General features: G+C 46.4%; 2 protein-coding genes across 3 annotated transcripts in view; one reads left to right on the top strand and one right to left on the bottom strand.

The window, feature by feature from the left end:
• Positions 1 to 3765, top strand: part of MTMR10 (myotubularin related protein 10) — a 55555-nt gene extending 51790 nt beyond the window's left edge. For both annotated transcript variants that reach the window (XM_043554853.1, XM_043554854.1), the window contains exon 16: positions 583 to 3765. In XM_043554853.1, coding sequence (XP_043410788.1) covers positions 583 to 1176 — 594 coding nt within the window. In that variant the 3' untranslated portion in view covers positions 1177 to 3765. The remainder of the gene's footprint in view (positions 1 to 582) is intronic.
• A 1312-nt stretch (positions 3766 to 5077) lies between these two features.
• Positions 5078 to 24705, bottom strand: part of FAN1 (FANCD2 and FANCI associated nuclease 1) — a 34122-nt gene continuing 14494 nt past the window's right edge. Inside the window, 10 exon segments of the mRNA XM_043554852.1 lie at positions 5078 to 5325; positions 8315 to 8443; positions 9042 to 9236; positions 9811 to 9914; positions 13460 to 13610; positions 14124 to 14288; positions 17284 to 17403; positions 18540 to 18648; positions 21322 to 21341; positions 21343 to 21454. Of these exon segments, the coding sequence (XP_043410787.1) occupies positions 5188 to 5325; positions 8315 to 8443; positions 9042 to 9236; positions 9811 to 9914; positions 13460 to 13610; positions 14124 to 14288; positions 17284 to 17403; positions 18540 to 18648; positions 21322 to 21341; positions 21343 to 21454 (1243 nt within the window). The 3' untranslated portion in view covers positions 5078 to 5187.

Below are 24705 nucleotides of genomic sequence, written 5' to 3'. Positions count from 1 at the left end.
AACAATAAAAACACAGTGTTTGCTTACACCTAACAAAGGTCATATTTTCAGAACACAGAGTATTAAGATCCAGGTCACGTCCCTTGACACTGCCAATGCAGATTTTGAGGAATCATTTGCTTTGTAACTGAAATGCTTTGTAACTGACTTTTCTTCTTGGTGACTGAGGCCCACAGAGCTTGCTCAGCATGTAGGATTCAGCGGATAGCAGCTCTGAGCCTGAGAGGCCCCATTCCTGAAGCCCATCCACTTGCCTTTCTTTCTAGAATCAGCCAGATCCTAGATTTCTCCCTAACCCAGAGGTCTTAGAAATTTGCGCTTTAGCAGAATGATGAACAGGAGGTATCCCCTCCCCGCCAGGTCGCAGGCCAGCGCTAATGCCCTAGGCAGAGCCCATTGCTAGCTAATGGGACTCAGGTGGAAGAGGATCAGGAGGAGGGTTGCAAGGGAAGGGACAGAATGTTATGACCGCCATTCCCCCATTTTGTCCCCACACCCAGTGAGTATTTGCCACTGGGCCTTTCCTGTCTATGCAAAGGAGGAGGCTCCAGGGAGGTAATGCTGAGGTCGCTCTCCTTCCAGAAAGGCTACAGCTCCACACTGAGGGGAATGCCAGCTTCCTTGAAGAACGGGATCGTCACCGACCAGGACCTGGTCCCGAGGCGAAACTCCCTGATCCTGAAAGGAAAGCCGGAGCCGCTTCCGCAGCCCGGCGGCCAGGCCCGCGGCGCGGAGCAGTATCTCCGAGAGTGGTTCTCCCGGCCGGTGGACCTGCACGGCGCCCTTCTGCCGCACGTCTCCGGGACGCACGTCAAACTCTGGAAGCTGTGCTACTTCCGCTGGGTCCCCGAAGCCCAGATCAGCCTCGGGGGCTTCATCACCGCCTTCCACAGGCTGTCCTTGCTGGCCGACGAGGTGGACGTGCTCCGCAGGACGCTGCGGCAACACCGGGCCGGCCCTCCGGAGGCCCGCTGCCTGGAGCCTGACCAGAGCCGGATGTACTTCCAGGCAGGCGGCCCACAGGCGGCGGGGACGCCGGAGTTCCTGTCTTCATCCTTCCCCTTCTCTCCCGTGGGCAACCTTTGCCGGCGGAGCATTTCGGGAACGCCGCTGAGCAAGTTCTTGAGTGGGGCCAAAATCTGGTTATCTACCGAGACGCTAGCAAACGAAGACTAACACGCCCGTTTTCTGAACGTTTTGAGGGGAGCCATAAACCGGCTTCCTCTGAATCAGAATTGCTAACCTAGGCATCAGAGGCTCTAAAAATTTTACGTGTCGGAATAATAGTTGAAATTTGCACTAATATTTAAAAACAAGTCGAGTTAACACTTCCTCACAATTCTTTTTTAAAAGACCTTTTCTTTTTTATGTCCTCTTTCTGTCATTTTCAGTCTGGCCCAGTTTCGGGTGATCTGTAGGCAGACATTCTCCTATTTTTACTACTGTGAGCAAACAAATCAGGTTTTGTCTGTGACGTTTATTTTGTCTGCATCCACTTTCTCCCACCAGCCACTAAAGGTTGCCTGATCCTCAGCCTGGCACCCCAAAGAAACAGAGGTCAGGAAAGTTAAGAAATTAACATTTAGTCTATTTTCAAGAGCATCCGGTCAGCTCTAATAGGTATTAATGTATTTTTCTGGTCACTTTCTATTCTAATTGAACTCACCTGAGGGTTCAGTGTTCCAAGGCTATTATTTATTTTAGATCGCCTTGTTTGGGACCGTAGATCACTGTGTTTTAAAATCATGAGTTTGCTGTTAACTTCCCAGGACTAACTTTAAAATGATATGCACTGCTGACTTTAAAAGCATTTGCTGTAGATAATATAAACTTAGAAGTGCCTTTGACATTGAGGTATGCATAACACAAAGTAAAACACAGTTTTCAGTTTTTAAAATCAGGTTGTTAACCTACATATTGGAAATGGGCTTGTCACCGCTGAGCTTCATACCAATAGCCAGGAGTCCCCCAAACCACATTTCCTTCCCTCTGCGAGGACACAGCGAGGGCACAGCGGGCCTGTGGGGTGGTCGGTGTGGGTGTGACAGCGGCAGGAGCCAGTGCTGTCGGCACCGAAGCCCACCCTCCAAAACAGAGGGCTGTTGAGAGGGATTTGGGCGTTTGCTGCCCGTATTTCCAGTCTGGTAAACTGTTGTTGGCACTTTACCTTGGAAATAACTAATGAGTCAGGTCACCTGCACAGAGGTCCCTCCTCCCGCCCACACAGTTCTTAGTGGTTAGGTTTAGCCAACAGGAGAAATAAAGTGTACTTCTCTCAAAATACTGCCATTTTAATATTGAGGAAAGACCCCCACCCCCCCCCCCCACCCCCGACCTCTGACAGTGGAGAAGCACACAAAGGTGTGTTCTGCGTCAGACTGTGGCGGGAACCCAGCCAAAGCTGTGGGGTCAGAGCTGAAGCTTGTTAGGGGAACTGGCGGTCAGCACCATCCCCCTCCTCCCCACCCCCCCACTCCTCTGCCCACCCTTTTCCCTGTTTACAGGATGGATGTTTTCAAATTGGGCTGTTAGTTTCTTAAACTGCCATCTTAAGCTTTAAAAAAGTTTTATAGTGAAGTGGCTAGCTTCTAAAACAAGTTTTTTCAAAGCGTGTTTTACCTTTATGTGTAATGAATAGCTGTTTCAAAATGTCTGAATTATTTTCCTTTTTAAAGTTGATGTCTCTGGACCTAAAGGGACAGAAGTTCTTACACAGTGTCTTAGGAAATTTGTCTTCTGGATCAACCCAGTTTTTTCAGCTTGTTGCCTAGAAAATAAGGGCTTTTTTCACCTTATATAAATAAATAGCACTATTGCCATTAAACATTTTATACTACTTGATTGGAAACCAGTCTCAATCCCCTTAAAGTCCCACAGCATATCCTGCCATTGAAAGTGTGATAATTCTCCCTTTTTGATTAAACTGCCTTTTTATTATTACAAATAATTCTAAATTGGCGGGGGGGGGGGGGGTGGTGGGGTCTGGGAGTGGTTGTTGAGCATTTATTTCTAATTCTCTTCCCTCACATTTATTTCAACTCCTTTAGTGATTTTTTTTTTTAATTTACAAGTTTAAAAAAGATTAGGTACTATTAACATACTGTCTTAAAATAGAAAATGTGCATATTTTTGTATGATAATCAAATGTAGTAAAATATGGTTTTTAGTTTTATTTTTGCTGGATGGTTGTTCTATCATGATTATTGTGCCACAACTTATGCATAATATGAAAAACAACTATAACAGCTTTAAGTCCTGGCCATTCTAAAGCTGCCTGGCACCTCTGCTAGCAAAAAGGATGTGGTGGTGACCGAAGTCCTCCGTGTGGTTACGGACGCTGCACCAAAGAGCGCTTCACACTCTCCAGCCCCACAGCCCCGCGAGCGAAGTCTGTGCCGATGGAGCACCGCACAGGCTCCAGACAGCTTGGGACTTTCTAGTACTGAACTTAAAGATGTACAATGTCTTACTGTTATTTTATGATGGAAACCAGTTTTAAAACCAAAAATGTCTTAACTTTATTTAAGAAAAGTATATTAATGTGTGCTAACAGAGGGTGAAAACTAGTCAACATACCTTCAACAAAATCTGCTTGCTATAGCAGTAACCTCAAGTAGAACTTGATTTTGAGAGAAAACTAAAACCTTTGTGCCTAAAATTACGACCTGAGTTAAAGTAGGACGAGCAGGAAGATGAGAGCTCTTGTTCAACAGTGATGAATGTGAAGGAAATTTTGACTGCTAAATAAAATTTCCACAGAAATTGCTTGTTGTAGTTATCGATGTGAAATCTACAAGAACATAGTGATTGAAGAAGCGAAGGCATTTTCTTCCAGCCACACTTGGGGTGTCATCCAACCTCTTTGCTCTCAAGCAAGGTTGTGATCAGTTAACATTTTCAGCATTGATTAGAACTGGCTGTGGTTAAGGCCATCTGGGTATTAATGGACTATGCCCTAACTTGTCCTTCCGCTCAATAAATTACCAAGCTCGGGGCATCTGGGTGGCTCAGCCTAAGTGTCTCTTAATATTGGCTCAGGTCATGATCTCAGGTTCATGAGTTACAGCCCTGTGTCAAGCTCTGTGCTGGCCGTGGGGTGCCTGAGATGATTCTCTCTCCCTCTCTCCCTGCCCCTGCCCTGCTTGCGCTGCCTCTCAAAATAAAAAGTTTTAAAAAATTGCCAAACTCGAGGAGGTAACATTTCCCTAAGAAGATCTCAAAATTAGTCTGTGGGGAGACTGGGATCTCCGTCCCTGACTCCTGGTCTTACTGTTCTGGTAAGCTGCCTTCCTACCATACACTTTCCTCCGCCTAAGGCTCTCCCAACAGTGATAAAGAGCCCTGTTCCAATGATACTGTATATAGAAAATTGCCCCTCACCTAGTCATTAGGGATGTTTCCAAGGAGAAAGATGAAAAAGGACAACTGTCTTTGATAGACTGTTAATACCTTTGGTGATCTAGGCCCAATTAGTAAGAGTAGGCCTTGACAGATATTTTAAGTTAAGGAATTTAATGAGAATTTTTTTTAATTCCCAGAGAAATCAGAATTTCAATTGTACCCTTTTTAGATAATCCTAAAACAAGAATGTTAAATAGCTGAGTGTATCTGGGCATTATAGGAAACCTTAAATTCAGTTCACCCACATACTTAGGAACACTATAGGCTACTTTTATAAAAGACCAAAAGCTGTGAAACATCCATTGTTTGAATCTTTTCCAGCATTTTTGCAAGTCTAGTGTAATAACATAAATGCATCTATTTCCTGAAATGGCCACCACGAAGGTTCTGTATTTTTCCTATTTTTTTATTTTATTTTTTATTTTTTTATCATTTATTTTTTATTTTGAGAGGGGAGGGGTAGAAGGAGTGAGAGAAAGAGCCCTGTGGAGCCTGAGGGAAGGCTAAAATCCCACGACCCTGGGATCATGACCTGAAATGGAATCAAGAGTCGGACGCTCAATCAACTGAGCCACCAGGCATGCTGGTTCTGACCTTTTAGAAAGTTCATTACCTGCTATGTGTAATCAGTGAGTACATTCAGGCCAAGACCAAATACACAGACACTGTACAATGATGAGTCTTAAACTCCCAGGTTTATTATTGACAAAATCAAATAAAATATAAGAATGCTTTACGCTTTTGAAAATCTTCAGGTATAACCAGATATTCCCAATTCCATAGCTCTTAGTTCAGGCCTTTGCTCTTAGCTCCAACTGCAACCACGTGGCAGACTTCTACTTCGGCCCCCAACTTCTGCAGTTCGTGCAACCAGACCATTTGCTTATGTGAAAGACGATCGTTGGGGCCTTTAACTTCCACCAGCTGGAAGATAAGATTTTAAAAAATTATTAGTATCTTACTGAAACGGAAGAGCCAAGTAAGCTATAATAGTTTTCACTAACAACTACTTCAATGGCTTCTACTATATTACTGTACTTACATATATAAAACAAATATACATATGTGAATTTCATTGAGAATTATTCAGTACAAAGTAGGCAGTTCCCGATAGAGAATTAGTAAGTTGATTCTGAATACACAGTTGAAAATTTTTAATGTTTATTTTTGAGACACAGAGAGAGAGAGAGAACATGAACGGGGGAAGGGCAGAGAGAGAGGGAGACATGGTCTGAAGCAGACTCCAGGCTCTCAGCTGTCAGCACAAAGCCCGACATGGGGCCCAAACTCCTGAAACGTGAGCTCATGACCTGAGCCAAAGTTGTATGCTTAACCCACTGAGCCACCCAGGCGCCCCCAAAAACAATTTTTAAAGCATGTACTAGACTGTTGCTCCCCTGCTTAAAACCCTTCAATTACTTCTTGTTATGTCTGCAATTAAGTCCACTTTTGCCATGACCCACAAAACCGTATGAGCTGGCCCCCGCCAACCACTCCAAGGGCGCTTCAGTTTCCAAGAAAAGACCAGCCTCTTACCAACTGAAGGGCCCTTCCATACGCTTGCTGTTCTGCTGCCTAGGACATTTCTTCTGGTTTTTCACATGTCTGACATGTTACCCTTCAATGCTCAGCCTAATTCATCTCAAAGAGGTTAGTACATCTCTATGCAGGGTCCTTCCTATGCACTTCTTTCATGGCATTTATCAGAAGATAAAACTGTTCATTATATATCCACTCCATGAAGCCAGGAACTGTGTCAGTTTTATTCACTCAACTTCAAAACAGCGATAAAAACTATCCAGATTTTTCAAATTTGATGGAAATAATAAACTCAAAGATCCAAGCAGCTCAATGAGCCCCAAGTAGAGAAACATTAAGAATACTACATACAGAAACATAATTAAGTTGCATAATCAGTGATAAAGGGAATATTTTAAAAGCAGCTAGAATTTTTTGAAGCCCAAAGGAAAGGATTACAGAGTGATCATTATATAGGACAGTGGAGTGGACCAATATTTTAAAGTACTGGAAGAAAAAAAAAAAACTATTAACATAGAATTCTTGCCTCAGAAAAAAAATCTTTCAAAAACAAAGATGAAATAAAGACTTAAGACATATAAAACCTAACACATCCATTACCAGCTGACCTCCAGTTCAAGAAGGGTTAAAGTTCTTTAAGCAGAGGTGAGGTGGGATGATAGCACGTGGAAGTCTGGATCTCTATAAAGGGAATAACAAGCATTAAGAAATTGTATCTATGTGAATAAATATAAAGATTTTTTTTTTTAATGTTTATTTTTGAGAGAGAGAGCGGAAGTGAGGGAGGGACAGAGAGAATGGGAGACACAGAATCCGAAGCAGACTCCAGGCCCTGAGCTATCAGCCCAGAGCCTGATGCAGGGCTTGAACACATGAACCGCAAAATCATGACCTAAGCCAAAGTCAGACGCTTAACTGACTGAGCCACCCAGGCACCCCTAAAGGTTCTTAAGAAAGCAAAAAAAATGCAGAATTTATAACATGTAGAAATATAATGTATGAACATCACAAAGGCTGGGAGAGGAGATACAAAAATACACTCTTGTAAGTTTCTCTATACTATATATGGGATGATAAGATCACTTGAAAGTAGATAATAAGTTTAATATGTACACTGTTAACACTGGAGCAACGACTTATATGTACAACAAAGTTACAGTTAACAAGCCAATAAAGGGTTAAAACGCAATCTGTAAAAAAAAAGGGGGGAGGTAGAAAAAGGAGAGGAAAGGAGAACAAGAACAAGCTGAGACAAAAAACAAATATCAAAATGGCAGCTTTAAAGCCAAATGTCAATAATCACATCAAATGTAAATGGTCCAAACACCCAATTAAAAGGCAAAGGAAATCCACCTATAAGAAATTTATTAACTACAAAGACAAAATAAGTTAAAAATAAGACTAGAAAAAGATACGTTAATACTAATCCAAAGAAAGCTGGAGTGGCTGTATATTAATAGTCAATTTCTGAGTGAAAAACGTGACCAGGAATAGAGGAGGGTCATTTCACAATGATGAAGGGATCAGTTCACCTAGAGGACATGAGAGTCCTTCAAGTTTGTACATCTGATCACAGAGCTTGAGGATATATGAAGCAAACTGGACAGAACTGCAAGGAGAGACACACAAATCCTCAGTTCCAGTCAGAGATGTCCTAGGACCCCAAAAGCACAATCCATTAAAGAACAGAGAAGTGGGACTTGGCCAAAATGTAAAGTTTCTGCTCTTCAAATGACACTATTACAAGAATGAAAAGACAAGGCACAGACTGGGATGAACTATAGCTGATAAAGGACTTGATTCCAGAATTTTAAATCTCAAAACTCAATAATAAGAAAAACAACCTGGGATAGGCAGCAGGATAAGACCAAGATGAGGCAAGGGGGGGCGGGGGGGAAATGAGCCTACAACACATGATAAGGCACTCGCCCTAAGCTCACTTAGAAGACAGTTCCCAGTCATCTCAGCCTCATGGTGTTCACACCCTGTGGAACCCCCTCCCTTTGAGCATGGGCTGGACCCTGGGACTTGCTTCTAAAGGAAGAATACAGCACAAGGGAGGGATTGTTCCTTGCACGATCAGGTTACAAGAGACAGACTTCCATCTTGCCCACACTGGCTCTTCCCGCTTGCCTGCTCTAATGACGAGAGCTGCCAAGGTGAGCACTGCATGGTGGACAGGGGAGGCCCACACGCAAGGGGCTGAGGAGGCCCTGGCCGACCGCCACGGAGGTACCATGGCCCTCAGTCCAACAGCTTTTGAGGGATTCAATCTTGCCAACAACCATGCAAGGAATGCCTACATTGTAGCCTCTCTTTAAGTTGCTAATAAAATTATCACAGAAATAGGACTTTCCATTCTGGCCCAACTGACCTTAAAGCGATGACTCTGGGAGTCCCACACCACCAGGTCGGGGAGGCCCCCTCGGCAGTGCCGGAAGTCCACAGCCAGCCGCCTGCACACACCACTGAGGACAGGGCCGCCCAAGCAGGAAACAAGATCCTGCACACAAAATATGTGGACGGTTAGCCGTTCCCTGTGACAGGGATCCTGAAATACTTTCACTGATCACAAGATAGGAGAAAACTGTGTAATTCGACACAAGTGAATTCCAAGGCCTTCAGGTGGTGTTCTGCTTGTGCCAGGGCTCCAGAGCCACTGGCTAAAATGCCCACTGGCACAGTCTGGGGAGTCAGTTACACTTCTGTCCAGCCGGGAAAACCCTGGGGAACAGGTGAGGAAGAGGGAATGTGGTGTAAATACTCAGGAATAGGAAGTGATGGCTTGCAAAGGCCAGCAGTTGCAGGGACAGGAACGGTGCCCTCCCTGCTGAGGGTCACAGGAGGCTGTCAACTAAGGGGAAGAAGGCATAATGGGGCTTATTTTGTGCCCTGCCACATTCCCATCAAGAACAGTGGCATCTGGACTAGGGTATTATCATATACATAAATGTATGCACGGGCACAGTCACATACACACACACACGTATATAAACATACATATACGCGCACATGTATGCATATACATGTGTACACACACGTATACACACAGGCACATGTATATACAGGATTTCTGACCAAATCCGGCTGCAGATTCTCACCTGAGCTTGCTGAAGAGAAGCAAAGCGATCCCAGCTGACAATGGAAGCCACTCGGCCTTCCTGGGCCTGCCACGCCGCTGCCACCCAGGCCCGCAGGCTCTCTGCGGGGGCGCTGTGAATCAGCTGAAGCCTGGCCTCGATGGCCGGCCCCCTGCTCGTGAAGAAGCTGTCTGTACACAAGTCCAGTGGGCATGCCTATGTCGCAGGGAAAAGAAGCTCTCATACTGTGCCTGGAGAGACCCTGATTCATCAGAACATTCAGTACCTGTAAAATTTGGAAGCTGGCCAATCTGATTAAATGGACACATTCTTTTTTTTAAAAGACAGGCAAAAAACAATCTAAGTAATCTAACATAAAAGCAACTTATTGTACTGGTTTGCTAGCGCAACAATCTGTGAAAAGAGCTTTTAGTTGACGTTGGTGGCACTCTTAGCAGGTGCGTGTAATGGAGCACGTGATGGTGCAGGCCCGGACAGGAGCACAGTGAGGGCCGAAGCCGAAGAAACACAGGAATGGTCTCAAGGGGAATGAAGAAGGTAAATAAAGCAGGTTAAAGTTTAAAACTTAACAGACTTAACATTTTAAATTCTAGGAGCCTGACTTTAAAATAAAAACTCTTACAGAGAATCAGCACCATCCAGAAGATTGTACTTGACAGATTTCTGATGGCAGCAGGCACATGGCACACAGGTGGGCAGGAACCACAAGGGGCAGTATCGTCTGCTAGCCTACAAAGCACATGTGCCTGGCGCTGCCTAACCTGAGTACCTGGTAGGCATTTCTGAAGACGTCTGGTATCCCGTCCATGAAGATTACATCCCACAGGAGGAGGCCATACAACGTGCTAAAGGTGGACCCTTCCCCGTGAATCCCTAAGACAAAATCATACACACACAGAGGAAGGTCAGTTTTTTCTGTTTTTTAAAAACTACCACCTTAACCTACTGCTTACTCAATGTGAAGGAAATAACAGATTTTAGGTTCAAAATCAAATGCTGTTTTCTTGCCATTCCTAGCTCATTTGTTTACATCACATTGCTTTTCTACAGAAGGCTCATAGGAGAGCAAAAATCTGAGAAATTATGGAAAAATTCAAATACACATTTCAGAGCCATAAAGTACCTGGCAGTTCTCAAACTTTAATGAGAAACCCAGGGAAAGTTCTTAAGGCTAAATAAAAACAAATTTCCACCTCAGGCTGCAGGGATTCAATATGGTAAGTGTGGGTGGGCCGAGAACCCCACACAGGGCTCTGGTGTAGGGACCCTTGGCCACACTTGCAGAAAGGCCCCCCAAAAGAGATCGGAGAAAGACAAGGACCCAGGAGTCCGTGCCCTCTGACCTAGCAGGTGCCGTCTCCATTCACCTCACTGGACCTACCGTTCCACTGCTCTGGCCTGGACAAGCATGCCCAGTGTTTCTGAGACTCAGAGCTCTTATGGAAACTTTCTACCTCAGAGACCACCTAGCTCAGACCCCTTCCTCACACCACATACAAACTATACTGATTGGGTGACGACCTCAGACGATCTACCATGTGCCTAGGCCATGTACGTGTCATAGCAAAGTCAGGGGGACCAGGGGCTCAGCCTTGGCACAACACGCAGACCTGTCTCCCAGGGCGAGTCCTCTGCACTTTGCCACACCTGACCAGGGACAGTGGCTGGGCGGGCCCCTCTCTCCCCCCACATTACAGCCTTGACCAAAAGGGGGTGCTGCCTGCCCCCCCCCAACCAACCCTGTCCCAATATGCAGGCAGAAGGGCACTTCTGGCTGGGAGGCCCTGCTCTGTCATGTGCCAGGTCACGGTGCAGCACAAGACACAGAGAGCAGAGACCAGGCCGTGCCTGCACGTGCATCCTGTGTGGAAGTGCAGAGACCAGAACTTCTGCCGGAAGTGGCATGGCCGGGCCCCCTCTGTCCCGCCTTGCTGAGGCTCTGTGCCTTCTGTCCCTCTCTCAGTTCTAGCCCCTCGGCCATGCAGCCTGTCTCGGAGACGCGAAAGGACAGCCACAGGAACAACATGAAGTGTCTCAGGCCTCCGGGCTGGAGCTGAGCCCTTTTCTTCAGCAAGCTGCGCGCTGGGATCCTGGGCTCCTGCCCGGCCGAGAGTGAAACTGTGTGAAACTTGATTTCCAGCCTGCTTTCTGTCTGGGAGTATGCACTATCCGCCAGCCAGGCAGGAATGCTGGAGGTCAGGATCCCTGAACTCCTAAGCCGTCTATGCCATGCATTTGTATTGTAAGTGAAATCATTTTTGGTGAGCTCCTTCTGAGTTAAGTCAGAAATAAATTTCCCTGAAGAGAGCCTGACATTGCCCTTACCCTCTAATCTTCTCTCGAACAGACTGACAGCAAGGGTTTGCTCATTTTCACTGCATCAATTTTAATAAATGAAGAAAATATTTTATATTCTGGAATTGGAATCATCCGTCCGGTTTTCAGGCTCGTGGCTAAACGGAAAGCATTTCACTGGGTCTGGCTCACAGCCCACCCACCACAGGCCCTGATATCCATGCCCTCCTCCCCCAACTGCCCAGTTCATGCATCTCCTACAGTTCATCTGGGGACGGCTGCTCATTCTATTCTTTCATTTCTAACCTTTCAGGTCTGTTTATCTCTGTCTTCACTGGGGTTCACACTTCTTCTCTATAGCGTCTCTCTTCCCTGTAAGCAATAAAGATGCCACACAGATATTCTTAACTTCCAACACTCAGTGTCGCGTCATGATCCTCATTAATCCATGAATCCTCATCCTTATTATGTAAATGCTTACATAATACTCAAGAGAAATAATGTCCCGATTTTCACGTATTTGAAGGTATCAGAGTATTTTTAAGCCTCATGCATGGGCACAGGGGAGTCCCGTCTGGACAGAGGAAGGGCTTGGTGGGTACCCCGGGAGTGTCTGGGGTCAGCCTCCACCATCCGAGGGCAGGGGCATGGACAGAAGACTGGACGAAGCTGGCAGTACCTGGGGCTCACTGCACCACTCCACTTTTGTACAAAGGCATGTTCAACATCTTCCATAATAAAAAGTTTAAAAAAGAAAACAAGACGGGAGCGGGCCTCTCCGGGAGAGCTGTGCTGCCTCCCCCTTGTCCCTGGTGGGGCAGATGGGTGCTTTCTCTGCAATCCTGTCTCACAGTTTGACTTGACGTATTCTAGTCACTACTACCTTTCGCTAAGGACAGAGTGACAAGCGCACTGTACCAATCAGAAGGCAAATTCTCAGTGTCTCCTCTTACACAGGCCTCAGATAAAGCACTAATTCTCTGAGACCAGAATCAAAAAAGAGAATAAGGGGGAAGAGGGGCTGATGTGGATAAATACACAAACACAAGCAATTCCAGAAAACACAAGAGATAAGTAAATTAGTAAAAACAAAAGACTTGGCTGCTGCTATGTAACAAGGCTCACCACAGGGTGACCAGAGACACGCAGAGCAGCTCCCACTAACAAGTGCAGGGTCGTCCCATGGCACATTGGACACAGACCAGGGGGGCACCCCAAAGGCTAACGGACCCTCCCAGAGAGGGAGGGGCTCACTCTCCACCGTTCTGTGCGTAGGAAGTACCCAAGAAGCGTGCTAACACCTCCAGTCAAAGATGGCTCCTGACTGGGCACAAAGGCCCCATGACAAACTGCCACCAAGATACTGGAGGCTCACCTCTGTGTTTTACTCCGTCTTTTCTTGCTCGGACCAGTCCCAACTCCCAAACAGGGACTTCCCACTTTCACTGTGCATTTCCTCTTGAGCCCCATTTGGTCACACATAGCACGGTGATGAGCTGTCAGCAGGTACAGGTGCCCTTCTACGGAGGAGAAGCCAGACCTCAGGAGCCTGTGTGTGTGTATCGTACTCTGACTTACAGACTTTTATTCTCCTCCCTCATGTGATCAAGAGAGCTCATTCTACAAGAAATTCAAAGCACTGCTCTTTCAGCAACTTCTCTGGTTTCCCAGGTGCTATGCCATTCCAGGACTTGGTCCTTCAATCCCCTTAAAGTCATTAGCTGACTATGAGGCCTGCTCACTCTTTCCAGAAGCTCGCTTTTTTCTGGCCCAGCTCCACAGCTCCTACATCCTCTAAAGGGCTCTGTTACCATGCAGCACTTCTGGTAGTCCTCTGCCCTTTCTTATCCTCTGCTGCCCAACACAAGCTCTCTGAGAGCAAAACGGGCCCCACTTGCTTCTAACGTCCTACCAGAAAGCGCTATTCCTCACAGGCTTTGGGTGGTGGATGCTGGTTACGTGGAAGATGGCTTTTAACAACCATAGTTAGTAAAATTCTTTTCCACATCCTCCCTGGTCAGCAGCATCTTCCACCGGGGACAGGACAGAGAGACAGTAGCCACCCACTGCTGACAAACCATCACCCAGCAACAGGGCAGGCCGGGAGAAGGGCCGTGCATTACCCTGGTCGAAGCCGCTGCGTCTATAATAGGCCAATGCCACCTCCTCCACAGAGCACAGGACTGTGGCAGGGGCGGTAGGCCCCCCAGCCTCCATCACGAACACAGACTTGCCCATCCCACGCTGCGGGCACAGCCGGCCCGTGATGGTCACCTGAGACAGCAGCAGGAGAACACCCATTAGCCTCACTTGAGCTCCAGTCCCCACAAACCTGACTTCCGTGTCCTAAGGACGCACCTTCCTATACTCCCCTCAAGCCACGGATTCTCAGCAGAGTGTGAGGCCATGTGACCCACACTCTGGTGCCTGTGAGGGTGTAGACAGGTCACCACCCCAGCCTCGGGGAAGTCATGGACCCCAAAGCTACTCTCCAGGCACCCTGACCAAGCAGGAGACACTGGCAAAGGCTGTGAGCTTCTGACTCAGGGGTTTTACAGAAAGTCACTCAACCCCGGGCATGAGCAAACCAACCTACCAGGCTGGGCTGAGCCTTCCAACGTAGGAGGCACGGGTGTGAAAACAAGGAGTCACTGTCTAAAACGAGCATTAGAATTTTCTAAGTCTAAAAGAAAATGCACATTGAAACCAGTCCTTAGGCTGTTTCCATTCAGGAAAAAACCCAGTACATGCTTTTAAGTCCAAAGCACCCAAAGGATATTTACTTACATGTTTAACATCTTCCACAGTTATTTCTGGTAGCCGATGGAAGAGGTGCCTGTACTTCTGACAGCTTGGAGACTCTCTCAGGCGCACGGCTCTCTGATACAGTGAAAGACGATGTCCTGTTCTTACTTCTGGATCTGCCAGCCCTTCTGCGATGCACTTAATAGCCTAACAAAGAACACGGTCCCACATTAGGATCCTGAAAGACCTCATGGCAGCATCTGCTAATTCAACGTGACAGGAAACCCCACTGTTAATTAATTATTCGATTTTGCTAATTAGCAAGTGGCCAAAGCAATAGTTCCAGAGAAAAAGGTTATTATTTCCTTAGATCTCATTCTGCTTTTAATGCACAGATGAATCATAATCCCTGACTATAAATGTCTGACACTATTTCCCAGTTATATCTGCAGACAGGGCAAATCTCAGCTACCACACCCTCAGGGAGACTGAGAAAGTTAGAGATGCCCGTGGGTAACGGGCTGGAGAAGACTGACAGAAAGACTTGACTCAGTGGTTCTCAGAGCACCACCCGGGGAGCTCTGAAAACATACATGTGTTCTCCACCTCTGATCTGCATAAATGGACATCTCTGAGCAGGAGTGGGAATGGGGGACAGGCATCTGACCACTTCAGAGCTCCCAGTTAAGTTTCATGTGCACTCAGGAACCACAGAGCTGGTCTAGACCCCTCATTTACAGGGAGAAGAATCTTGGGTTTGGAGGACTTAAATGCATTTCCTAAGGTTATTCAGAGTTGCACAAATAAACAAAAATACTGAAAACCACAACAGGATACCACTTCACACCTAACAGGATGACTAAATCATAAAAAAGGAAAATAGTAAGTGTTGACAAGGATGTGGGAGAAACTAGAACCCGCATGCATTGCTGGCAGGAACGTAAAAATGACTCAATACTGAAAATCGGTAAGCAGTTCCTCAAAAAGCTAAACACAGAATTACCACATGACCCAGCAATTCCACTGCTGGGTTTTAGCCAAAAGAACTGAAAGCAGAGTTTTGAACAGATATTTATACACCCTTAATCACAGCAGTGTTATTCTTAACAACCAAAAGGTGGAAACAACCCCAATGTCCATCAACAGAAGAATAAATGAACACAATGTGGTCTCCATGTACAATGCAGTATTATTCAGCCTTAAAAAGGAAGGAAATTCTGACACCTGCTACAACATGGATGAACCTGGAGGACAGGCTGTTCAGTGAAATAAGCTGAGCCACGAAAGATCAAATATTGTACTATTTCACTTCCATGAAATATCTAGAAGAGGCAAATTCATAGAAACAGACAGAAGACTGGAGATCAGTGGGGGCTGTGGGGGAGAGGGAACAAGGAGCCACTACTCAATGGCCACACAGTTTCTATTTGGAGTGATGACAAGTTTTGGAAATAGTGGTGATGTTTGCACAAACACTATGATTATAATTAATGCAGCTGAATGTACCCCAATTAACGCCACTAATGTACCCCAAGGATTATTCAAATGGCAAGTTTTATGTGTTATATTATTTAGTACAATAAGAATAAAAAGTAAAAACAGGGGTGCCTGGATGGCTCAGTCGGTTGAGCATCCGTCCGACTTTGGCTCAGGTCATGATCTCGTGGCCCATGAGTTCGAGCTCCATGTCGGGCTCTGTGCTGACAGCTCGGAGCCTGGATCCTGCTTCAGATTCTGTGTCTTCCTCTCTCTCCACCCCTCCCCTGCTCATGCTCTGTCTCTTTTTCTCTCTCTCAAAAATAATTAAACATTAAAAAAATTAAATAGAAAAGAATAAATGTCTTATCGCTTAAAAAAATAAAAAGTAAAAAAAATACTACAACAACAAAAACAGCCACTCTGAACATTAGTGAAAGATCAGGCCATCAGGAGTGGAGCAGTCAAAGGAATCAAGAAGAGTGAAGGAGACACTGACTCGGCTCCACCACAGGGAGGGGATGGCCAGCTGCTGAGCACTTTGCAAGAATAAGAACTCTGCTGATGAATTCCTTCGCTGGAGACTGAGGTAAAGAAATGAGCAGGATGGTAACAAAATGATGAAGACTGTGAGTGTGGCCAGTACGATCTCTGAGAAAAGGCTAAAAGGAACTAGGATTTTCTAGAGGTCTCAAAAATAAGCTCAACTCGTCTCCCTCTGTGCACCTAAGTGAATGCTCCTCTTGGTGGAGCTGTGAACAGGGGGGAGATCCAAGCCCTTTCAGTGAAAGAAAGAGGCAACAGAAACAGCCTTTCTCTGCCTTTGGCTGTGGGCTAACGGATACAGTCTCTTGCTATTTCAGCCTGAGCAAACACAGCCTGAGCAAACAGCGAGAGGTAAGGAAGCACACCCGCCTCCGAAGAAGAAAACAGGCTTCACGGCCTTGAAGCACTTTAGGTAACAAGGCACTTTTTCAGTTTAAGGCAGTAAAAATAGTATGTCCTACTTCCACACCCTTGGTCAACTTTTCCACCCCCACATCACCCTGATTCACTTAAAGTTGCTGCTGGAAAAAAACAAAAGCTTCCCAAGGCACAGTCCCCTCCATTCAACACAAATGCAGGGCTGCCAGGCAGGAACCTCAGGCGGCCACACAAAGAGCCACTGTCGCCACTGGGCTCAGCAGAAGCTGCCTGTGGAAGCTCCACCCTGCTCAGCCCTGGCAGTAACCGGGATCCTGGACTCCCAAAGTCCCTGCCAAAGAGAATACCAGCACCCAGAAGAGAAGGTGGCCTGCTGCATTAGTCAGACAATACATTTCCCCATGGAAAGAAACCTCTTTCGTCAGACTTTCTACCTGGAGGCCCCATGCAACAAATGAGTGACATCACCATTTCCAAAATGAGGACGGGGACCTCTAAGTCTCCTGCTCCCTTAATTCCTAGATCTCGAATTCCTAAATCCCAACACACAGCCCCACTACCAACCCACGTTCCAAATCAGTGAAGACAACAAGAAAGTGTCCTGTCTTCATTGTAACACTTCTGTTAGCATCCCTGTTAGTTTTGGGGGGAGGGGGTTGGAAGAACACAGACAAAAGAAGAAATGTTAAAAAAAATACATATTCTAATTACACTTAGAATTCTAAGGTATTAACAGTTTGCTATGTATTTTAATTTATGCAAAAGTTTAAAAAGGCTCAGGGTGTATCTAGTTACTGAATACCGGTTCAAGGCGTTTCAAGTGCTGGTGTAAGTTGAGAGCCAATCTATCCCACCACCGGCCTCTGCTGTCAGGACAATACACTTTCTGTGACAAGAGGTTTTCAAGTTCCTTGACTGCTTCCTGTTGCAACAACAACAAAGGAAGTTCATTAGGCTCATACATACCCGAGAAAGTAACTACAGTCAGTGGCCAAGAAGACTGGCAAAGTATATTTATAACACATGTGTTCCACTCTAAAAGGCCAAGGACCCCGGAATGAGAAGACTGAGACGTCCCCTCTGAAGCAGGCCCGAGCCCCTGAGGCATCCCCACTTTTCACCCAGGTCTCCTGCCAACTGGTGAGTGAGCAAACGGAGTTCTGTCAACACTGCTTGATATTCTCTACAAACCAAGTCAACTGGTGCAGGGCTGCACACAGTCAAGTTCCAGCGGCCGAGCACTGGTCAGGGGCTATACGGCCACATGCTTCTGGGAATACAGTAGGTCACAGGGCCAAGGGTGTGAGGAATGAATGGGGGGCAGGACAGGAATGAGCAGAGTCTTCATCCAAACACCCCAAACACCCCACCCCACCTCAATAGGGAAACTTTCTGGTCTAGATCTATACACACACTGTTCAGTTTTTGTGGTTCATGGATCTCTTAGAAACATCTGATGATTCCCTTCAGAAAAGTACGCACAAACCCCCAGATAACTCACTTGTGGGGTTCACAAACTTCCCACAGCCAATCCCATGATCCTCTTGGGTTTCATGAACCCGTGACAAGAGGCCTGGGTTCTGTGTATCCTCTTTGTAAAATAGCATTTTCCATACAGAAATGTTAACAATAGTTAACTCTAGCCATCTCGTTCAGTTTCGTACAGGGAAGGATATGACTGATTTTCCAATTTGTGATTTTAAATTATTTCCCTGTGGTCCGTGCTGGTCATCAGGGCAAGCAGATAGGAGGTTTCCACCTCAGAGATTTCTGGAGACCTTGCAAGTCACACATGGAATTGTGACAGAGGCTCAGGCTGAGGCTTCCTGCACAGCTCCGTCCATGATCCCCAGGCCGTCCTGGTGCACACGCAGCCAGTCACAAGCAGATGAAGCGATTGGTCCTCCTCGGCCCTCTTCCTATTAACCCTGAAGACAGCAGGCTGGCCACATCACGTCTGCTTTCATGACATTACTGTGTGCGGACTAAGCAGGCTCCCCCGCACAGCTCATCGCTGGCACAGCAGTAAAAGCCAGGGGTCGGGGCTTGTGCTCTAACCTCATACAAGTGAAGTCGCTGCAATATTTCAACAGTGCGGGACAGAATCCTTGTGTAAATCCACCCGACAGTAAAGCAGCGCAGAAAGAGTGGTAAATTCTCATGGTATCTAAAATGAAGACGGACACCAACAGTTCAGCCATCTGACTTATTTGTTGCAAGATAGTCATGAGAAATGACAAAGATAGATTCTAAACACTTGCAGCTGTACACAAAGTTCTACACCACAAACCTACATTCTGATAGCCAGCCACCATCTCCTTGGTCACTCAGCGGAGTAAAATGAGAACAAGCGGAAATATCCTAAGCTGGAGGTCAGCAAACTAAGGCCAAATCCTGCGCCTGCTAGCTGATTTTGTACGTCCTGCAAACTTAGAATCGTTTTCCCATTTTTAAATGAGTAAAATAAATCAAAAGGACAATAATAGTCTGTGGCATGTGAAAATTATATGAAACTCAAATCTCAGTCCCTAAATAGTGTTGGCACACCGCCCCGCTCATTCATTCACAGCCCGCCCGTGGCCGCTTCAGTGCTGCAGCAGCAGAGGTCAGCAGCAGTAGCAGCCGCCACCCAGCCTGCAGAGCCCTAAACACCGACCAGCCGACCCTTCACAAGAGTCATCCACCAACCTCTGCTCTACAGTAATCTAACACCTTGGCTATGATTTTTCTTTTTTTAATGAAGAAAATAATATACTAATTTGTTTTAATGGTTTGTCTTGCTGTTTGCTGTGAGAAATGTTACCAAATTTACCTAACTCGTCCTAAGAAAATCTTCCAATATATATGCACATCACAGGAGTAACAACTCTACATTGGTTACCTCATTTCTAGAAACTAGAAAGGCCATTAAGTGAATGGCTCAACTTTGTGTCTGAAGTACAGAATACTTCCAAATGAAATATGGGCAAAATATTCAGTTCTTTTTTTAGCTTTAAAGGCCATTTTCCTGGCAATGGTTTTTAAGTCATTAGTATTTCTGTATGAAGTTTATTGTCGTAGACTCTGGGTCTAGAGTTCTCTCTTGTCGAGCAAGAAAGCGGGACACAGGATTAAAATGTGAGAGATAGCTAATGGGAAGCCATTAGGGTCCTTGCTCCGTTTTTATTAGGATCAGAAGGCTTACAAACATGGTGATGGATGTGCACAAAGGGACAATGAAACTGTGAACATTAACTCATGGACGTGAGGGAAAGGGGGTTTTCAAGATATATGGGGTTAGGCATTTGGGTTAATATAAAACAAAATCCTGGTGCCCAGTGGAAGGTTGTTTACAGCAGATGTGAGGCACCACCTCTGTTTACCTAAACTGGTCTAGGGGACAAGAAAGACAGAGCATGTAACCTCTGAGTCTTTTGTTAGCACCTCTCTGGGCAACTTTATAGCCCTATTTACCTGTTAACCTAATTTGGTCCTTCCTTCCTGTGAAAGCAGCTTTCTGCTATAGTACTAAATTGGGGGGCATTTCAGCCCTGAATACCTAATCTTGTTTATCTCATAGATCTTTGTTCTATACTGGGGCCTTTGCCCCGCCCCCTCTTACCACTTACCTAATCTTGTTTACCCAGACTTGGGTGTGAGCATCCCCTGCCTTTGTAATTCTTTATGCCTTGTTAACTCATCAGTGCAGGCTCAGGGAATTCCTAAGCTTATTCCCCACAGTTTATGTCCTAAATGTTTTTTTGAAAGAGGTATTTAATGATATAAATTTGTCTCACCCCTATGTAAAAATAAAGGAATAAAATCTCCTTTTTTAAAAAAATGTTTGAGAGAGAGAGAGAGAGAGAGAGAGAGAGAGAGAGAGAGAATGAGAATGCATGTGGGGGAGGGGCAGCCAGAGGGGGACAGAGGATCTGAAGCAGGCTCTGTGCTGACAGCAGAAAGCCTAATGTGAGGCCCGAACTCACGAACCTGACCTGAGCTGAAGTTGGTTAAGTGACTGAGCCACCCAGGTGCCCCAAAGGAATAAAATTTCTTAACAAATACAGAGTATGCTTAACAGTTATCAAGGGAAAAAAATAATCATGTGCTGTATACTTGAACTTTTGAAGAAAATATGCAATTCAGTTTTCCTTTTCAGATTAACATCTACTTGAATTTCTATTGGAAGAACACATCTAGCATGGCTCACTCCACCTCTGTCCTGCTGCTGGGTTTCCCCCACATCTCAGTTCAGCTGACCAATACTCAGAGAAGCCAACATGCCAAAAGATGGTTAAGTTAAGGGGGTGGGAGAGTGCACAAAAAGGGTGAAGGTAATTAAAAGGTACGAACTTTCAGTTATAAAGTAAGTAAGCCATTGGGATGTAATGTACAGCATGGGGACTATAGTTAATGAGACTGTACTACATAATTCAAAGTTGTTAAGAGAGTAGAAAAAAACTTTTGTAACTATGGTGATGGATGTTAACTAGACTTACTGTGATGATCATTTTGCAATATTTATATAAATATCAAATCATACTGTACACCTGAAACAAATACTATGTTATATGTCAATTATATCTCAATTTAAAAAAAAGATGGCAAATGGAAAGCTGTTTGTTCACTCCAATGCCTGGTGCAAGCGATCTGAGTTATCTAAAATTCACTTCAGACTTTCAGACATTCCCTTCTATTTCACACAACACTGTGGGTATGCAAAGCAAGTGGGGAATTCAACTGCACAGCTGCTTTGACCACAGAACAAAAGGAGTAAGTTCTTCCTGAAGAGAATTACCTCAAGTGGTTGAAACAACTTGATTCTAAGTAAATTTTGACAGGCACCTAGAAAAGATCTCACCTCAGGGAAGGGTGGTTTTTTCAGTTTGTTCCAATCACTTTTTGCACATTGAGAGAGCTCTTTAGCTTCTTTCCAGTTCCCATTGGCCATTGCAGTAGAAATGTCACTCAGCATGTGCGCGGCCGCTGCATATCTGGGGGAAAAGCCCCACACCATCCAAGTTTCAAATGTGAATGAACATTTACATAAAAAATACCACATCCTATCCCCAGGATCTAATTCTGAAGGGTAAGAGTATGTTTCTGAAAATATAGGGGTTATTTAAATTTGATTCTAGGGGCACCTGGGTGGCTCAGTCAGTTGAGCGTCTGACTTTGGCTCAGGTCATGATCTCGCAGTTCGTGGGTTCGAGCCCCGCGTCGGGCTCTGTGCTGACAGCTCAGAGCCTGGAGCCTGCTTCAGATTCTGTGTCTTCCTCTCTCTCTGTTCCTCCCCTGCTCACACTCTGTCTCTCTCTCTCTCTCAAAAATAAATAAAGATTAATTTAAATAAATAAATAAATAAATAAATAAATAAATAAATTCGATTCTAATAACAGCATATTACTGCCCTAAAGTAACCTAAAAGAATACAGGATACCCAGCTAGGAGGAGAAAAACAGTCACACTGTATTATACGTTAACATGTTCCATAGATAAATGTAATATTCACCAGCTCATCATTTCTGATTCTTGGTACTCATTCATTCAGCAATCTGGCAGCAACCATGTAAACAGTAAGTGACTTCAAAGTCACATTAAAGCGTGGATCTGGTAACCTAATCATTTAGGCAGATGTAGCCAGACTTTGGGTGATACCACCCAAAGATGCATTCTTTGGGAGACAGCAATGCTGACAGGTTATGAAACCACTTAGCTGAAGAAAGACAACTTCTCATTGCATCTTTAGATACACCCAAAACAGAGACATTTGCCCAAGTGACACTGTGCATACATGGTCTTGGGGCTCACACCTAAAAGAAAAGCACGCACTATCATTGTGTGCAAATGCACTCACATAAAAATAAAAACAAATTGCCTCTAAATGGAAAAACTTGCTCACAGATTTGTAGATCTAATTCTCTTATAAAATGCTATGGGACATTCCCGAGGTCTATAAGAAAGGAGACCACAACAGAGAGAACTGTCTGGAGGCTGGCCCAGCCTGGCAGGAACACCTCCATGCCCAGGAGTGTCAGGAGCAGGCCCCATACTCCCAGCCTCGTGGCCTCAACAAGCCCCACATTCGAGAGTCCACAGAGGCCAACCAACCCCCTCGTGCCTCATCTTCCCTCATTGTCACTGGAAAGGGTCATCAGCCCTCCTCTCATCCACACCTCCCTGGTGCTGCCAGAACCGCCCACTGGCAGCACCTCTCCCATCTCACCCCCCCCCCCCCACACCCAGGTGTCTCCTGCCACCTCAGGAGAACAAGGCTCCTTCCCAGCTCCCCCTGCAGCCCTCTCCAGCAGGGGAGGGCTCTTCTCTCAGCCCTCCCCGCCCAGAGACAAATGGAGGAATCCATCTGTCTTCCCAACTGCTTCCCAATCACTCTCCCCTCCTTGAAAGCCCCCCATTCCTTGGAAGCCCGTGCTTCTCGAGGGCACCTGTTGGTCTCCTGCCTTCTGTCTTGCTCTGCCTCAGGTCTCCAGCCACAATGGCATGTGACTTCAATGTCCGTGAGGATACACAGCACGCTCAGTTTCAAGACCTCCTGGCCAATAACCCTTTACTCACCTCCCTTCTGCTACCCGCACCACAGCTGTTCTGAACCTCTGTCTCTGATGCACTGCATCACCCTCAATATCTTCATTTTGAGCATTTCATTCACTGACCTCCACCTCCAATCCTTCCAGCTCTCTTATGATGGCAACAATTCCCCAACTTTGCCAAGACCCACCATGACTCCTTCCCCAGCCATAACCGTGTCCTGTCCTGCAGGCCTCCATGCCCCACCTGGAGTCAACCAGCCACCACTCGCTGGTGAATTCACATTGTTCATCAGGCCCACCCTCATCACAGTGTCCAGGCTGACCACTCTGAGCCTGTGCCCAGGTCCCTGAATGGTGCTGAAGAAAACCACAGAGCCAGGCTCATTGGCCCCTGCCCGCCCTGCAGGACTGCACCTTCCTACCTTTGCCTTCCCAGCCACATTCGCCATGCAAGCTTCCCCATCAGACCTCTCCAGCAGGGACAGAGGCCACTCGAGGGGCCCTCTTGGGTTCTCATCACTGCAGCCTCACCCCTGCCCACACATCTACCCTCCCTCCGGCCCTCTGGACCCCAGACCGTCCCATCTCCCCACAGCTTTCTGCCCTCTGGCTATCCCCTCTTTCCTTCTGGGCAGCCTCTCCTTTTCTATCAGTTATCAGTGCTTGAGTGCACAGGCACCCTTGTATCTGCCACCCTTAAAACAGCAGAACAAAACTGCTTGCCCTCATACCCCACTGCAGCAGTGGCTGTTTCAGAGCCATCCTCTGCCTCCCCTTCTTCCCAGAATGGCTGCTGGCATCCCCATCACCCTCCACACATTCCGCTAAAGCGGCTCTTGCGCGGGCCACCAACTACGCACATCTCGCCAAATCCGACAGTTCTACCTCTGGCTCCACATCTACTCAGTCCCCTAGTGACTGCAGACACAAGACTGCCCCTCCTTGACACACTCTTCTCTAGGCTTCCATGCCACACGTGCTCCTAATCTTCCCCCCACTTTCCTGGACACTCCTCCACTCCACCTGACAAACGTTGGCTGCCACGGCCCCTTCCTTCTCTTCCCCCTGAGGGGTCTATCCAGCTCCATGGCTTCCAACACCATCCACAGGCGGTGACTCCAAATGCTCACAGCCTCACCTGAACGGCTAGCGGGCATCCCAAACACCGCTCCCCTCCCAGCACTGCCATCCTTCCCACCGCCTCTCTCCCAATCCCCAGCTCATCGAGGGTACCACCAGCCGAGTCAGAACACTAGAGCCCTCCGTGATTCTCCCACTGTATCTAGTCATAACCATAATCAAGGCTTGTCGCTTATCCTTCCAAAATATCTCACCCATTCACCTCACTGCCGCTGCCACCAGTCAAGACCTTCGCCTAGGCCACCAAGTTAGTGAGCCTTCTCGTAACTTCCCTGGCTTCCTTCCACCCACTACTCCACAGGATGCTTTCAGAAAATATGAAACAGATCACTCCCCTGCCATAACCTCTTCAATGGCTGCCCACTGCTCAGAGAGCATGACTGAGTCTGTCCATAGGGCTTCTGAGGCTGAGCATCCCCAGCTCTGCATTCCTGTCTGACCTCTGGGGCTTGCACTACTGCCCCTGGGGCTGTGGCCACAGAGGTCTTCTGAGTTTCTCTGACTCAGCAAGTTGGCTCCTGCCTCAGGCCCTGTTGCACATGCTCCCTGCATGG

This window comes from Prionailurus bengalensis, chromosome B3 (assembly GCF_016509475.1).
Source record: "Prionailurus bengalensis isolate Pbe53 chromosome B3, Fcat_Pben_1.1_paternal_pri, whole genome shotgun sequence".
Lineage (NCBI taxonomy): Eukaryota > Metazoa > Chordata > Mammalia > Carnivora > Felidae > Prionailurus > Prionailurus bengalensis.
This window is presented reverse-complemented; position numbering and strand designations above follow the sequence as displayed.